Genomic DNA, 17,117 nt, shown 5'->3' with positions numbered 1-17,117 from the left:
CTAAGCAGGGACCAACACCACCTGGAACAGTGTGGGGTTAAGGGCCTTGCTCAAGGGTCCAACAGTTGTACCTCTCTTACTGTGGCTACACAGCCTGGGCTTGAACCACAAACTTTCCAAGTCCCAGTCAAGCACCTTAGCCACTAGACTATTGCCTGTCCCTCAGAACAATAGCATCAACAACAATCACACAATGCAATAAAAAAAAAATTCTTGAATTGTGTAGCTGGATGTGGCCGCAAACGACCACATAGTGTTTATGCAGCTGGCTCCGGCCATGGCGGAGCTTAGGCTCACGTAGTCTATATGCTTGATGGGGCACTGGGGTTGAGAGCATGCCTTTGGATTGTGGAAGGTAGTCAGAGAACCCAGGGAGACATACATGTACAATTAAAAAAAGCAAGAGTTAAACCTGGGACTGAATGGATACAGAATGCTGTTCTGTATCTGTAGTGCTGCCACACTGCCCACCACAGCATAGCAACAGAGACAGTGAGCAAAGTCATCACCTGAGACCATTTTAATCATCATATGAGGTTGTTCAAAATCACACGATGGTCACCAGCACCAACACCCTCCCCACCACAGCTGATTTTTACTTCTACTGCTGTAACCTATCCACTTAAGAGTTATGATGCGTTGTGTGTTCAGAGATGCTCCTCCAGATACTACTGACCATTCTCATGTCTCTCAGTAACAAGGCGTTTCTATCTGCAGAACTTGCTCACTGGATTTTTTTTGTGTGTGTTGTCCACCATTCTTTGCAAACTCTAGAGACTAGTGTGCGTGAAACTATCAGGTAGTGCTACTAGCCACAAGGGTTCAATTTCTGTGTATAGGCAGTAAGCAAATTCAATAAAATGTAACATATGACCCACAGAACTATGCACTCAGACTTCAATCCACTTCCCTCAGGAGAAAATAAAAGGGTAAGTAACAGCCAAAAGCCAGAAAGTTCCTTCAAATATCTGAGTGTAGCTGTGCGAGCCTAACATTGTACAGCATTAATATTCTGGAGAGACAGCCGACACCCAGGAGATGGAGACAAGTCAGGCAACCCCCTCCAAGAGCTTACGGCACCAACTGTGTCTCTAACAGCGATGGGTGCACACTGCCTGCTGCCTGCTGGCTTAATTGTTTTTAACCTTTAATAAATGCAAATGTCATGTATTAACTTCTGCACATTCATTATTCAAATCACATTGCAACCATATAACTTTAAATCATCCATGCACAATATCTGTAGAGTGGGCTTGTACAGAATTCATTAAAACCCTAAAAGACATGGTGATAGATTTGCTTGGGTCCCTGAATGTGATGGTCAAGTGGGAATGAGTGTCTAAGGCTAGAAGTCTAGCATGAAAAATAAAAGAAAAGCAAAAGGCATGCCATACGAAAATAAAGAAGCAGTATGTGACCAACCCCAACCATCATAACTCACACAAGGTCAATGATTCATAAGAATGACTTCATTCTGTACTTTATTTATCATTAAACTCAGAGGCTAATGTAAAGCAACGGGAACCTGCATCATTGATCGCATAAGTTCCTCTGATTTTAAAGGTTGGTATTTCAGGATTTAGATCAGCCAAAAGAAAGGTTGCGATAAGTCTTTTTAGCTTGTCATTTAATTGAAATCACAAATAAGAGGTCAAAAAAATGGAAATCAATAATCCATAATGGATAGAAACATGATTCCTTGAATTTTCTAAAACCATTCTGTTCCTCCATTTTCCCCCACAACAAATACTTTTCAAGCATTTATTCGTTTTAATGTCAACTTCACTTTGCCTTCTTGTTTTTATGCTTTTTGTTTCTCCCTCCAGTCTTAGAAGCTTCTTCCTGGAAAGAAAAAAAAAATCACCAGTTGAGTGAAAGATTTCAAAGACTTAAGTAAATGAAGTGAGCACTTTATTAGGCATTTATTAGACGTATTTTTTGGACTTAAGTGTTCTGCTGCTGTAGCCTATCCACTTAGAGGTTTGATGCGTTATGTGTTCAGGGATGCTCTTCTGAATACCACTGTTGTAATGTGTGGTTATTTGCATTACTGTCACCTTCCTGTCAGCTTTGACAAGTCTGGACCTGGCCTTCTGACCTCTCTCATTAACAAAGCATTTCTGCCCACAGAACTGCTGCTCACTGGATGTATTTTGTTTTTCGCACCATTCTCTGCAAACTCTAAGACTGTTGTGCGTGAAAATCCCAGGAGATCAGCAGTTTCCGAGACACTCACCCTGTCTGGCACCAACAATCATTACCAGTCAACGTCACTTAAATCACACTTCTTCCCCATTTGGTCTGAAAAATCAGTTGAACCTCTTGACCACAGCTGCATGCTTTTATGCATTTAGTTGCTGCCACATGATTGGCTGATTAAATACTTGCATTAACAAGCTGGTGAACAGGTCTACTTAATAAAGAGATCATCGAGTGTATATGGTACAGCTGCCACACGACTGCAACTGTACAGGAGTGTCTTTCCTACCACAGCATCACAGAATAGCTTAATGCCAAAATGCAACAGACAATATTTACCCAGCCCTTGCTGCCTGTTCCATGCAGAGCTCAATCTATCCAGTAAGCTTGTGTCACACACAGGCGGACACAACCTGTCAGTCACATGCTGTGCCCGTGTCGCTAGCTGGTAATTTGCCATCCGTTCAGATGGCCTGGGTGATACAAACAGATCGCTGAATGTTGCAGTTTCAACCCCAAACGTCTTAAACGTACACCGTTCCAGTGTTTTGGTCCTGATATCCATAAGAAGATGTTTGTGTGGTTTTAAGTTCCAAAGAATGTTCTAATACAGTTTTACATGTCCATTCTCCAGCACCTCTCATGAGTTTTTTTACCAAGAGCAAGCTGTTTTAGCGACTGCATCTTTAAAGATACAACAGGTAAGGTTTGTGTTAAAACATTGTTACAAGACCATAGTAAATCCCTTCCTATTATTGAAAAAGGCTCACTGACATGTTGACAGAAAATTGGTTCTAACTGCCACAGCTAATGGCGTTTCAACATCAGCATGTTCACAGAGAAGGGGAGGGATAAACAGTGTTGTGGTTTGTGCGTGTTTGTTGCTGCAATTCCTCTCGTGACCGTTGGAAGTCCTATTCAATTTGCTATTGCACCTTTTAAGGCTGAATGATATCAATGAACCCTGTTCTGATTGGCTGGCTAGCTCCAAAAAACTGAACACTTGGATTTGTTCTGGCTACAAGGTGGGCCTTGCTGAAGCAAAACTGAATCAAAAGTTCACGCAGGTGCAAATGTACAATGTACAATGTACCAAGGGAAATGTCATTTCCCACAATATGGGACCTTTAACCAGAGCCTGTCAATGAGGGAGACAATTGCTTCGGTTCAATTCACATAGTGTCACTATTACTGGCACTAGTCACCAGGAAACTCAGGTGTCATGGGGATGGGATGTGGCTGTGGTGCGGTCAATTGGTTGGAAGACCGAGAAGACAAAGTGCAAATATCCAACCGCCTTCTGCATCTAGATGAGGCTGGGAAAATACCCGTAGATCCCATTTCCAAATTCATTTTTATTTATTGAATACAAGAGGTATAAACAGAAGTGCCACCTGCCATGAGCCTTCACTACAGCACACAGAAAACAAATAGAGATGTTTTAATTGCCATAGTACTTGTGTTAGTAAGTGCACAGCATCGACACAGTTGTTTGTTAAGCCTGTAAATCCATTTGTGCAAAACATAATTTGACACATAGGAGGGGAGAGAGAGCCGAGAGCCGAGACATGAGCAAGCGCAAGCCAAAAAGCTACTCGGGTAGGTCGGGTTATTTCGTTGACGTTTGTTACTTCAGTTTAGTTTTTAGAACCTGTGGCAAATTTTTTGTTCGGGCGTGCACTCTCCCTTCCTGTAGCTTCCGCTACTTGTAAATAAAACGCCCCGTACAATCTGAGCTTTCCATATCTCCCTGTGTCCTGCTCTTCTGTCCCAGGTTTCAACACAAAATGTTACATGCTGTGACACACCCCTGAGAAGTTTTGGCTTTCTTGTGTCTCAGCTCTCTCTCCTCTCCTATGTGTTCCCAGCCTCAGCCACCAACTGTGGAAAGAAGCACACAGTTTAAAAGCCTGGACTGATTCGCAACATAGTCCAGGTGTGTGCCTACTTAACCAGTAGGTGTGGTCCTTGGATTGCCCTGCTTCCTTCCCGCAAACCTCACCCATGGCACAGTAGTCAACTATAATCATAATAATAATAATATATCAAATGTATTACATGCTTTTCAAATGAATGAACAACCTCCAAGCACTACATAAAATATAATATTAAAGAAAAGCAGATCAAGATATTTTTTACAAATTTAACAAATAATAAAAAAGTCTGAGGAGTGGTCTGGAAGAATATTCCACAGACGGGGAGCGGCTGAACAGAAGGCCCGATCCCCCATTGAGGAGAGCTTGATCTTGGTGGTGAAAATCAAAGATTATTGGACTGGAGATGATGCGAGGAATGTTGTTGAGAAATTAGAAATGGGCGATGCCATGGACTGGACTGTGCCTTAGACCTAGGTTAAACAGGCTGGTGGCAAAAGGGTGAAATGCAGACCTGTCCGACTGGAAAATGACAATAAGCTACACCAAAATAGCAATGGGCTGCTTGAACGTGACTGACAGAGGCATCTGCATCGTCCAGAAAAATACAATAAGCTAAACCAAAATAGCAATGGGCCACTTGAACGTGACTGACAGTGATATCTGCATCGTACAGAAAATTCAACATCAATAGCATGCCAGCTCGCAACTCACCAGACACCGGCTGGAAAATATGGCCCATTATCACAAATTGAGTGCTTGCCACTTTGGACAGTCAGTGTGACTGGCTGCTGCTACTGTTGGTGTGCTAGTCTCTTTAATTTAGAACTTGATTCAAACCTGGAGAGGCTAGCCTGGGGCTCGTTTCATGAAACCGATTTGTGAAGATTTTCACTCGCAGATCGCACATGTTTTAGAAAATTCATCACTTGTAGTCACTTGGCACTGAGACTGATTTTGAAATGGCGGAGATATCAAAGTCTACATGGGAGAACTGATAATATACACTATTTTCCCCAATATATGTATCCCATTTCAACACCGAAGGTTTCAGCTACTTGTACAATTTGATTTCAGCCATATTTGGCCATATATTGAAGCCTTCTAGATTAATTATTGAATGTATTACTGTTATACTGTACACTGCATGCTTCAGTAGACTGTGGCCTTATACAGCACAAGCACTTATCTGACAATAGCCATAATTGCATTATACATTTTACTGACAATATTTAGCATACAGTATGCGCATAAACTAATAACAGGTTTCAAAGCCACCTTATTTATGACTATGTAAATGGTGGGGTAGTAACAATAGAGAAAAGGGTACTTATATAACCACTTTAATGTGTTCAAAGACAAGTGCTCTTATGATAACTGTCCAGCAAAGTTTAAATGGGTTATTATACTTCAAGTTAGCATAATACATCATTCAAACCTGTGTGTCTTTCTTCATCTCACAGTTGCTTTAGACAACAGCCTGTCTTAGCAAGGTCATCTTTTCTTGCAACATAGCATCTTGCAACAATCACAGAAAACGGAATAAGCTTTTTAAACAATATTTTACACACACACACACACACGTTATTTTATAAATATAGAACATTGTTGAACATGAACAGTTACTATTGTACTCTGATCTTGCAGATGGAATTGAGGAGATCAGACTGAATGAAAATGAAAATAAATTTGAATGGTAAGTGGACTGTCACAATGACATACAAAAAAGTGCCTTTTTTTCTATATGTTCATTCACATCTTTATTCTCTATAATTACAAAATTATTTTCCAAATAGTCAGATGTATTCAGTTGTTTCCTTTGGGCTGCCCTATAGGGGGCTATGCTAGACTTGGCTGCTCATTTTGATTCAGCACCCTGTTGATGTATGTTGTTTATGTTCTCCTACTCGTGTGAATGTGGTTGTCCGTGTATAGGCCCTGGGGCAGGTAAGACAGAGGCCTCTATACACTGTTGCTGCACGTAGGGTGAACAATTGTTTAGACACCTTAGGAAAGGGGTGATTGCCACCTATGTAATTTTGGTTATAGAGTAGAGAGATGTTATTTTGTTCAGAGAACAATTAGTATGTATTTTGTTTTTAGCTCTACTTGGTTTTGTTCATTTCATTGATTTGGATGTGTCTTTGTCTTGTGAATATTTGTTTGAAAACTGTAAATAGCACCGCCACTGTAATTTTGTAAATACACTTTTATTGCACCTCAATTTTGGTTTGTTCGATCATTTTCACTCCCATAACGCTCAAATATATCCTCCCGGTCATTTTATTTAATTATAATTTTGTTGCGTACTCCCTCCTACCCCTGGACGCCTGAGAACATAACAAGGTATAAGAAAGCTTTCAAGCATTTGTTACTGTACTGTTGCTACAGTTACCCATGTTATTTCCCACTGTTGCACATGAGATGCATTAGGATAAATAGTTTAATAACTACATGCTTTATAACGGATTCGTTTTTTTTTCCGGTTTTCCGTGACAAATGGCGTAGTCATAGCCCATAATGGTTCCACCCATTTTGGGGTTCACAAAGCCTCAATTTGCCATCACTACTGCCAATCTCCTGTGCAGTATGTTCTTCTGCATTGACGCCCAATTCGTATGTTTCTATAGTGCTATCCTAAGTATTTGGATAGTGACACATTTTTTGTAGTTTTTGCTCTGCACTCCAGCAAACACATTTATTTTAGTCCCCTGAAATTGGGCTGGACTGCATATGAAAAGGGCTGTAATTGCTACATGGTTCACCTGATACAGATGTCAAAGAACAAAAAAAAGAAATTGTCACTGTCCAAATAAATGGTAAATGGTTGGCATTTATATAGCGCCTTTATCCAAAGCGCTGTATAATTGATGCTTCTCATTCACCCATTCATACACACACTCACACACCAACGGCGATTGGCTGGCATGCAAAGCGCCAACCAGCTCATCAGGAGCATTTGGGGGTTAGGTGTCTTGTTAAGGGACACTTCGACACAGCCCAGACGGGGGAATCGAACCGGCAACCCTCCGACTGCCAGACGACTGCTCTTACTGCCTGAGACATGTAGTATTCCCAAATATTACGGACTGCTTCATGGTGACAGTCAGTCTGACGGGGGGGGGGGGGGCATCTTACCACTGAATCTATGTAGTTCTCCATAACCAGGATGCTCCTAGCACAGTTGTTGATGTGCTTGAAACGATCTGGTCCTAGCAGGATCCCCCCATACCATCTGGATACCACCACCAACACGTTTCGAACGTCCAGGATCTGGGGTGGGGCAAAAAGAGGACCCAGGTTTTATGCTGATCAGGACCAGTTGTTTTCCCGCACAACCCACCTCCCATATTCTGAGCAAAGTCTCTCATGCAGCTATGGATTTAGCTCAATGTTAGCCACTTTGTGTACATTGGTCATACCTTAGCTTCATTGTTTAGCGATATGCATACAGGTACATTAGTGTTTTGGTTTGTTGGTTACAAAATACAACTGTTTTTTTTACACTGCATACATTTATTATACATCATTTAATAAATAAATGTCCAGCATTTCATACTGATTCTCACAACTTTTTGGTAGTACTTATGCTTTTTTAATTATGAGCATTTGTTTGAGAGCAGCTTTCATATCACTTTAGTCTCACTCTAATGGACAGTCTGCAGTTCAGCCAATCCGCTATTGATATGCAAATGAGCTGTGTGCTCATGGAAGCCTGTGATATGACAATAGCCTCTGCCCTCAAGCAGAGTTCATATACCACTTCAGTAGTTACACATGTACACCAGCTTGTAAATGCAAATATTTAAACACCATAGTATTAGCAGCAATAGCAATAGTCCACAGATTTTCCGCAATCACACTCCGCATTTTCTTTAGGAAATACACATCTCTGGTTGTCATTCTGTACCCACAACCTCTGTCTTACAACGTCTTGGACACGTTTGGCAACGTGACATCACAGCCTTGACAGTCACTCAGGATGTGAATGTCTGCTAAAAAATAAAAAACACGATAAAAAAAAAACACAGTTCAGCAGAAGTCTTTCATGTTCAGGGAGCATCAAGGCACCACGACTAACCTTTGGATGGCAGCTGACAGGTGTGGGCTCTGAAATTAAGCTGGAAATGTCACATGCACTTCACAAGACAGAATCAGCATACAGCCATTCACAACCACCTGCCTGTTTATCACTAATTTGTCCTCTTTTAATCAATAATTTGTCCCGGCAAAACAAAAGCAAGATCTGTAATAATAAACATTCGGGAAAAAAATCACGTTAATAACATTGCTTTTGTGTGCTCCACTCTCTTATTCCCAGACTTATGTAGGTTCTTCTGTTTTAGCGAATCAGAATCAAAGTGCCGAGTTGAAGACCCTGCCCCCACCCCACCCACCACCTAAAAAAAAAAAACACCTGATTGAGCGCCACATAACTTCCTGTTACCAAGACAAATAGGGGCACAATACGTGCCTCTTTGAAATGCTTGAAGGACCCTTTTGTGTTGGATTCCATTCAAAACGTGGCACTGGAGTGTGTGCAAAGCACATTTATCGATTTACAATAGGAAACTGATTTATGCATTGTACTGTCGGGGAAGCGAGGATGAAATATATTATAGCTATTATTGAGAATGACAATTATCAATTCAATCTCCGAATTCCTTTGATAGATCAGTCTACAGTAAACATACTCATTCATGGCAAGAACTAGCCCATCTACAGTGGGCTCAAGAATTATTGGCACCCCCACACAAGCAATGCACAAACAAGTCTTAAAAAAAAAAAAGAATAATATAATTATAGAGAAAGGTAATACACCAACATGTGCCAAATACTGTACTTTATTAATGTTTCAATGGAAACAACCAAAATCATAACAATCATTTCATAAAAAATTAATTTCAACAAAATCAAGGTTTCAGAATTATTGGCACCCTTCACCTAGTACTTAGTGCAACATGGAGTCTCTTCCTGTAATTTTTGACAAGATTAAGGAACACATTTGGAGGGATTTTGGACCATTCCTCTTTGCATATCCTTTCAAGATCCTTCACGTTCTTGGGTTTGTGCTTATCAACTGACCTCTTCAACTCAGCCCACAGGTTTTCGATTGGATTGAGGTCTGGTGACTGAGATGACCATTGCAGAACGTTGATTTTGTTGTCACGGAACCATTTCTGTGTGGATATTGAGGTGTGTTTTGGGTCATTGTCTTGTTGAAAAGTCCACCTATGACCAAGTCCCAGACTTCTGGCAGAGGGAACCAGATTTTCAGCCAAAATTGGCTGATACTTGCTGGAATTCATTATGCCATCTATCCTAACCAGTGCCCCTGGACCTCTGGAATTAACACAGCCCCAAAACATGACTGACCCACCACCATATTTCACTGTATGCATCTCTGTTCCTACGCCAAACATACCGATGCTGTATCTGACCAAAACGTTCAATTTTGGTCTCATCTGACCAGAGAACCTTGTTCCAGTCATAATGTAAATAACGTTTGGCAAACTCCAAGCGCTTTCTTCTGTGTCTTGTGGTCAGAAAAGGCTTTCTTCTGGCAACCCTTCCAATGAGGCTGTGGTTATGGAGGTGGCGTCTGATGGTGCTTTTTGAAACCTGGTGACCCCAAGATGCCACCAAGGCCTGCAATTCTTTCACTGTGATCCTTGGGGATTGTGTTGCTTCTCTCACCATTCTCCTCAGTATCCTGGGGGGCAAGATGCAGTTGCGTCCTCTACCCATGAGATTTTCAACAGAAGAACATATCTTTTGAACTTTTTTTTATAATTGCTCTGACAGTGCTCAGTGGTATATTCAATCGTTTGTGAATTTTCTTGTAGCCATTACCACGTTTATGAAGGTCTACGACCATCTGCCTCTTTTGTTTTCTTCATGGTGTTTGATGACAAAGGGATATTGCACTAATGTTACCTCATTTTTATACCCTAGTGAAACAGGAAGTGATGTAATCACTCAATACAGTTCCTTAACACATAGATAAACTGTATTGATAGATTTAATTTTGGTACGTGTTATTTACAATAATCTTTAAGGGTGCCAATAATTGTGAAATATTGATTTGGAGGAAATAGATTTTTAATTAAATCAGTAAATTATTTTTGTTGGTTCCACTGAACATTAAACATTAAACATTAATATAGCACAGTATTTATCACATGTTGGTATTTCGAGTTTTCTATAAATATTGTCTCAAATTTTTTTGAGTATTGTTTGTTCATTTTCTATCAGGGGTGCCAATCATTTTTGAGCCCACTGTAAGAGGACAATGTATGAATTAGTTCATTTGACCTTATATTGTTGAAAGCAGGGCTAAGCACCATTATATTATGAAAAGATTCATGGTTTAGTCTCTTTTTAATGACACTAAACATGAATGTATAAGGAGGTCATCCTGCTTAGCTTAGTGAATAACCCTAAAAATCTTTTTATTTTTATTTTTTTTAACTTCTGCTTCCAACAACATATTTGCAGTCACAATACATTACATTACATTAATGGCATTTGGCAGACGCTCTTATCCAGAGCGACGTACAATAAAGTGCATGCCCATAACCAGGGATAAGTGCGCGGAAAGACCCTAGAGGGAAGTACAATTTCAACTGCTACCTGCACAACGAAGATAAGATATTTATTTATTTATTTATTTATTTATTTATTTATTTATTTATTTATTTATTTTTTAAACAAACAAACAACGCAAAAGTATGACCAAACCCCTTAACTAGCCAAACACTGCTTACCTAACCAAACTAAAAATACTGATACACAAAAAAGTAAATCACAGAAAGACAACAATTAAGGTTCACAGGGAGGTAGGGAGGGACGGGGAGAGGTGCTGCTTGAAGCATGTCTACATGCTGCATCTACATATTCCATGTAATAAAACCAAATCGCACCGCATTGGTTTCCACTTGAATCTGGAACTGCTTTTAACAGTAGTGTAGATTTCTATGGTCCAGATTCAACAATGATTATTATCTGTAGGCATTCAATGAATGATTTCAATTGAATATAACAGATTCTTAAAGTAACAAAGTAAATTCTGGCCAGGCTCTGCCCTGGCTCTGGTGTTTCTTCAGTGACAAGCTATGCAAGAGGTCAGGCCCATAGACTGCAGGCTGAGATTAGGGTATCAGTGTGGCTCTGATTTCAGAGGACATCAGCATTCTTAGAAGCAATACATCTTGCCCCATCTAATTACCCTGGTCCTCTCTCTAAGGCCATAATCTAAACACCACATATCTTACAGTACAATAGGCTCATGTCAGAAACATTGCTCAATTCAAGTCTCATAGTGCCAAGTGCCAGTATTCCATCAGCATCAGAATCAGAATCAGAAAAACTTTATTGTCTGACATGACAAGTAGTAGGGTGCAGACAAAACCATTAATTTACCTTTGATTCTTTAAGGGGAAAAAAGTTTACATATTCTCCCAGTTCATAATACATCTCCTGCGACCGGAGAGAGGGTGACTCTATAGCAGGGTCACTTGGCATGGTTTTCCCCACATTATTTATTGCAATTAAAAAGCATGACTCTCACTGTCAGCTGGTTTTTGTAGCTTTGATCTCTCCTACTTTGATGTCCACTTCACTCTATGGGCTGTTGACTGCTTGTTAAAACCAAAGCTCCATGCTGCAGTAATGCTCTTTTTGAATAGACTCTTCAATTCTGTATTCATCATGCTCCCCCGTGTAATTAGGTGAAACAAGGTGCGCAGGAGATCTTTTGCATTACTAAATTATATTACATTAATTTAGCAGATGTTCTTATGCAGAGCAACTTATGAGAGAGCAGAAGACCATCCACCTTCATTGTAAAAGCAATATGGTTAAGACCATTCCCAGACCAACAAGTGCTGTATGCGTAAGTGCAATATCAACAAAGCACCAATATATATGAACTATGCTAGTAGCTGTTAACGATAAATTGAGACCCTCATGAAGGCAATTATTTTTTCTAACACACAGACGGCTGAAATTCTAAATCACAAAAAACCACAAACTACAGTCTTTTATCAAGCAGAGGCGAAAGTATAGATGTCAACTACAGTTTGACCAATGCTATTTTGAGTGCAAATATTTCACTACAAACTGGATAAACCCAAATTATGTGCATATCTCAATAAGCATGTAATCAATGGCCCCTGCAAAACAGCAAGTCTGTGCTGCCTGTTGCAGGTACATGTAAATTAAATATAAAGGAACTGGCCTAGTCAGCTGTCTAACAGCAAGAGTTAACAGACAACATAATAATGTTTTGAAAGTTTAATTTGTTTTGCAAGGCAAAAGTAATGGCTTTCTGAATTTGAGGTGGATTTGAATAATGTGACAGCAGTCTTATCAGATAATGGAAGTTACATATTGAAAACATAGCGGAAAATCCTCAAAGCCGTGGTGTCATTCGCAGTCCATTTAAGCTGACAAACCTGTGGGTGTTATTAAAAAGGTTTTAAAACACACTGTCCAAGTAGAAAGCTTTATTCCACAGCACTTTGAAGGAAATAAGTAATGTCCCTTTGATCAGGGACTGCCGCATTATCTTCAAGCAGCACACAGACATTAAGTGAAACAATGATCATGAGAGCCGGCTAACTGACGTATGTTCAAGACAGCAAAAGTTCACGGCAATCTATGTTTGCAGCAAACAGTTACTGTTTAGTTCCGTTTAAGTTGACTGACATTTTTAATACAAATGGATCCGACTTACATCCAACAATACCAGCTACAGTTGTGTGCAAACATTTGGAGAAAATGCCTTTTACAATTAATATCTAAGTGAACAGAAGCGAACATGAATGGTAAATGGTACAATGTTAATCATGACACATTTCTTCACGTTAAAGCAAGATTACTTTTATTAAATTTTTTACAGTTCATTATTTTTTACGAAATAATGAAAAAAGTAAAAAGGTACTTTGTAACTCCTCCTCGGGCAACTATAACAGCTTGTAAATGCGTCCAGTAGCTAGTAGCTTTCAATTCTTGCATTTGGAATTTTTCCACATTCCTCCTGGCAGAACACCTCTAGCTCATTCTTTGACCTCCTTGCATATACAGCATGTTGGAGACCTCTCAACAGACTTTCAATAATGTTCAAGTATGGGGACTGTGGTGGCCATTCACAGTTGGCAAGATTCTCTACAAAGGCTTCACCGTTTTTAAACATACATTCTTTGGTGGTGGCCAAAAAGTTCAATTTTGGTTTCGTCAGTTCAAAGCACAATGTTCAAAAAGGCCACAGGCTTCTCAATGTCTTCTTTTGCATTCTTCAGACGCTTAATTTTATGTTGAGGTTATACTTTCTGGCAACTCTGCCCTGTAGGTCTTTGTTGTTTCAAGTATGTTGTATTGTACTGTGAACAGCTAGACCTGTATTTGCTACTCTTTTGTAGCTCTTTTACAAGTCTCTGCACCATTTAGAGTTCAGGTTTGCTTTCCATCACATACAGATTCATTGGAACAAACATTTAAACCGCACTGTAGCGGATTTGTTGCTAACCTGCGATTTATTTTTTAAGCCCAGAACAAATATTACATTGATTAAAGTGTATTATAACAGCCAAATAATCTGACTGCGATTTCCCCATCAGCAGCCTTAATTTTAATCCTAAATTAGGAAATGTTGGCGAAAGTTTAACATTAGCCATCTTGAACGCACGTCTGGTCATCGATTTGTCAGCCTTAGAAAGCCTGTACAAGTTGATTAAAGTTATTCATTATCCAGCAAGGTCACTTTCTCAACAAAGGTAAAACCTACTTCATAATCACGGCCTTCTTCCTAAATAAGGAAGAATCACAAAAATAAAATAAAATTCATAACATTATCCCATTACACTGACTTGGTTGCTTTTGCATTTTCATCAGAACATTTTATTGACTCTCTAACACAATATTTTTGAATGACTCGTCTAGTCTAATTGAGTCTTCTGTTAAGATTGGGGGGGGGAATGGAATGATTTCCATTCAGAGCCAAATTACCGTACTTGCTTTTCAGTTCCCATAGACAGAAAATCCACCAGGATGGTCGGCACTGCCTCTTCCTCTCTGTTTGACCTGCTGGAAATGTATGCTCTCTGCTTAAGGCTCTTAAACTGGATTCTGTGAAATTCTGTTGCCTGGGCAATGTGATGTTGAATTTTGGGTTTCAAGCATAGTCTGGCCTACCATTTGATTTCACCAAAGAAATGTTTTGTGTACGTACTGCTTGAGTTAAATAAATTGAGCTGATGCACTCAAAACATTTACAGTGTTAAACATCTTGGGCCTTTTTACAATGCTGTGATAGTGGTAAACATACATTAGTGGTTGCTATATGTCGTATTGTGTCGTATGCTCTATGCCAAATTTAATTGCTCCTTATTTCTTTTAAATAGCGGGGGGGGGGGGGGGGTATGTGGGTCCAATGACCTGTCACAAGCTAGTCTGAGCTCTTCTGCGTTTTATTATTTTGTCCCACTAGCCCCGCCTGGGCTGGAATCATCCTTCTGATCTTATTCACATTGTTTGTCACACTGTTCCTGGTCCCTGGCTTAATGACTTATTCTGTGACGGACTGAATTCTCCCTTTTGATAATTCTGGATTTGTTCCACATCGTGAAGAGACCACTGGATAGATATGCGAGTACATTATGATTATGTGGTGTGTTGTGGTTCTAAAATACAGTTCTGAATGTCAGGGAACTTCCTCACAGCGAGTTCAGTCTGTAACACTAGCAAGACAAATGAATAAAGTCTGCGACTGAACCTTCTGTACTGAAATTAAGTATGCAGATTAAGAGTACATTTTATTTGCCATTTGTGATCAACCACACTGGAATTAAAAAGGCTCATGAAACAAAAACAAGAACAAGAATACGTGAGGACAAAATACAACATGATGGGGGAAAAAAAAGCTTTACAAGTAAATCTGTGGTACATAGAATAATTCAAGTAGGAATCTAAAGTGAGTGCTTAATGTCAAAGTGCAGTTCTATTATTTAAAATGCATACAGTGCTTGGAAAGAAACTACTTATGAAGAGACAACTAGAGCATTTGATGTAACAATAACATCTGCCTGATGGCAGCAGGGTGAAAAGATGCAAGGCAGGATGAACTTAAGGGTCCCTAATGATAGTGAGAGCCCAAGAAAGCACTCTCAATCTCCAGTGTAGTCGGGTGGCTGATGTAGTCACTTTATGCACACTTTAATGTGAAATTGCTTGATGGGACTTGCTTTCTTGTGCAGTAACTATACTGTACCTCACAGTTAGGGTGGGGGTGGGGGGTAAAAAACATACACAGTAATGGAAAACAGAAATGATCTCTGCTTTCATAAAACCGAGCAGCCCATAAGTACTTGGACAGTGACAGATTTTTCGTAGTTCTGGCTCTGTACACCTCACTGGATTTTAAATGAAACATTGAATATGAGCTTAAAGTACAGACCTTCAGCATTAATTTACAGGTATTAACATCAATATCGGATGATGTGTCAGATTTACAGGCGTTTTTTGGGCCTCATCGAAGAAAAAGTAATTTTCAACTATTGAACAGATCAATAACATTCAGGATGGAGGCATAGTTGTCAAAGACTACCATATAGAGAACTATACCAGCATAACCTCAGAGGGTTCATCACAGGAGGCAAAGCACTGGTAAGACTCAAGAACAGAAAGACCAGAGTTTGGTACAAAGTCCATAAAAATGCAGATGAGACAAATACAAACCTGTACCAAAGTGATGGACAGAGGAAAGTGTGGAGGAAAGAAAGGAACTGATCTGTAAACAATCCTGTAAAGGAACTGTAAAACATGGTGGAGGTAACGTTGTGGCGTAGGCATATATGGCTGCCAGTGGTATTACTTCACGGATAAGAAACAGATAAGAGCGAGTGCTAAATAGGACATAATAAGTGCATGGTATACATGGAATATACACCGTTACATTAAACGATATTGTGGCGGAAGCATTTATAATAGAAGGAAGCATTTTGTAACACAGCTTGCCCCGTCTGTGCTAGTTTTACTACTGCATGGCTCACAGTTTCCGTTTGCTCGTGAAATGTGCCAAAACTATACTGCTTTATAACCCAGGGATCTAAATGACAAATATTTAGAGTTTGCGGTGTTCACACATCATCAGTTAAATAAATCTTGATAATAAATTATAATAAATCTCAGATAATAAATCTTGATGTTTTCAAATTGTCCAACCACTCGAAGCAACGTGCAGAGAAGCATGTTGCCATAATAATACATAGCTAAGTAAAAACAAACACATTACTCAAAAGAAAGATGCAAAGTCCCCAAGTTTAAACATCCCCAAGTTCTGCCCCAGTCTCCCCTACTGCCCAGCCAAATAAACAAATGCCTCAAAACTGATTGAACAGTGCATCCATCACCTTGTAGCCGGACAAATACAAATAGCATTTCGCTAAAGCAACCAAGATATTTTCAGGGCCAAAAAGTGGAATGTTCCTCCCACCCTGAATCCAAGTGAACATCTTCACTTGCTGAAGACAAGACTGAAGGCAGAATGCGCCTGAAACATGCAAACTTCCAGTTATTACGCAGAGGCTCCTTGGGGGTGGGCAGAAACCATCAATGTTGAAGCTCCGTAACTATTTATCACTTCAAATTTGCAATTGCAATTACAAAATTGGTTACCATTGTTAGGTGCAGGCTCCTATAACTTTCTGTAGTCATGTTGACATTCTCACTTTATCAGGACTCTTAATTCCTTTGCAGGTTCTGCATTTACAGAATGGAATGAATGGCGAGTGGAAGATTAATTGAGCCTGACCTGGCTGCAGTCTCAAATTTTTACATTTCTTCAGGAGATAAAGGAGCACTTGAATGCAGAGACTGTTTTATGGACGGCCACCCATCCAGGTGATCACATAACACTCCCATGAAAATATGGCAACGTTAGCATAAAAATATCATGGAACCTAACTTGGCTAGCCTGAGCAATATGACGGACAGCTCTGACTTTGAGTTAGAGGATGAGCTTTTCGATTGTGACAAAGAAATACA

The 17,117-nt window shown here is 39.8% G+C and overlaps 1 protein-coding gene across 2 annotated transcripts in view; it reads right to left on the bottom strand.

Moving 5' to 3' along the window:
- Positions 1–1,449: 1,449 nt before the first annotated feature.
- impact (impact RWD domain protein) overlaps positions 1,450–17,117 on the bottom strand; it is a 58,585-nt gene continuing 42,917 nt past the window's right edge. The window contains exons 10-11 of one of the 2 annotated variants that reach the window (XM_061239938.1): positions 7,212–7,346; positions 1,450–1,842 (exon numbers count right to left, since the gene is read on the bottom strand). In XM_061239938.1, the coding sequence (XP_061095922.1) occupies positions 1,783–1,842; positions 7,212–7,346 (195 nt within the window). In that variant the 3' untranslated portion in view covers positions 1,450–1,782. Of the gene's footprint in view, positions 1,843–1,863; positions 4,081–7,211; positions 7,347–17,117 lie in introns of those variants that run through there. The other variant, XM_061239939.1, reaches the window with a different exon arrangement.

This window comes from Conger conger, chromosome 4 (genome assembly GCF_963514075.1).
Source record: "Conger conger chromosome 4, fConCon1.1, whole genome shotgun sequence".
NCBI lineage: Eukaryota > Metazoa > Chordata > Actinopteri > Anguilliformes > Congridae > Conger > Conger conger.
Note: the sequence above shows the minus strand (reverse complement) of the source record. Positions and strands in the feature narration are given on the sequence as shown.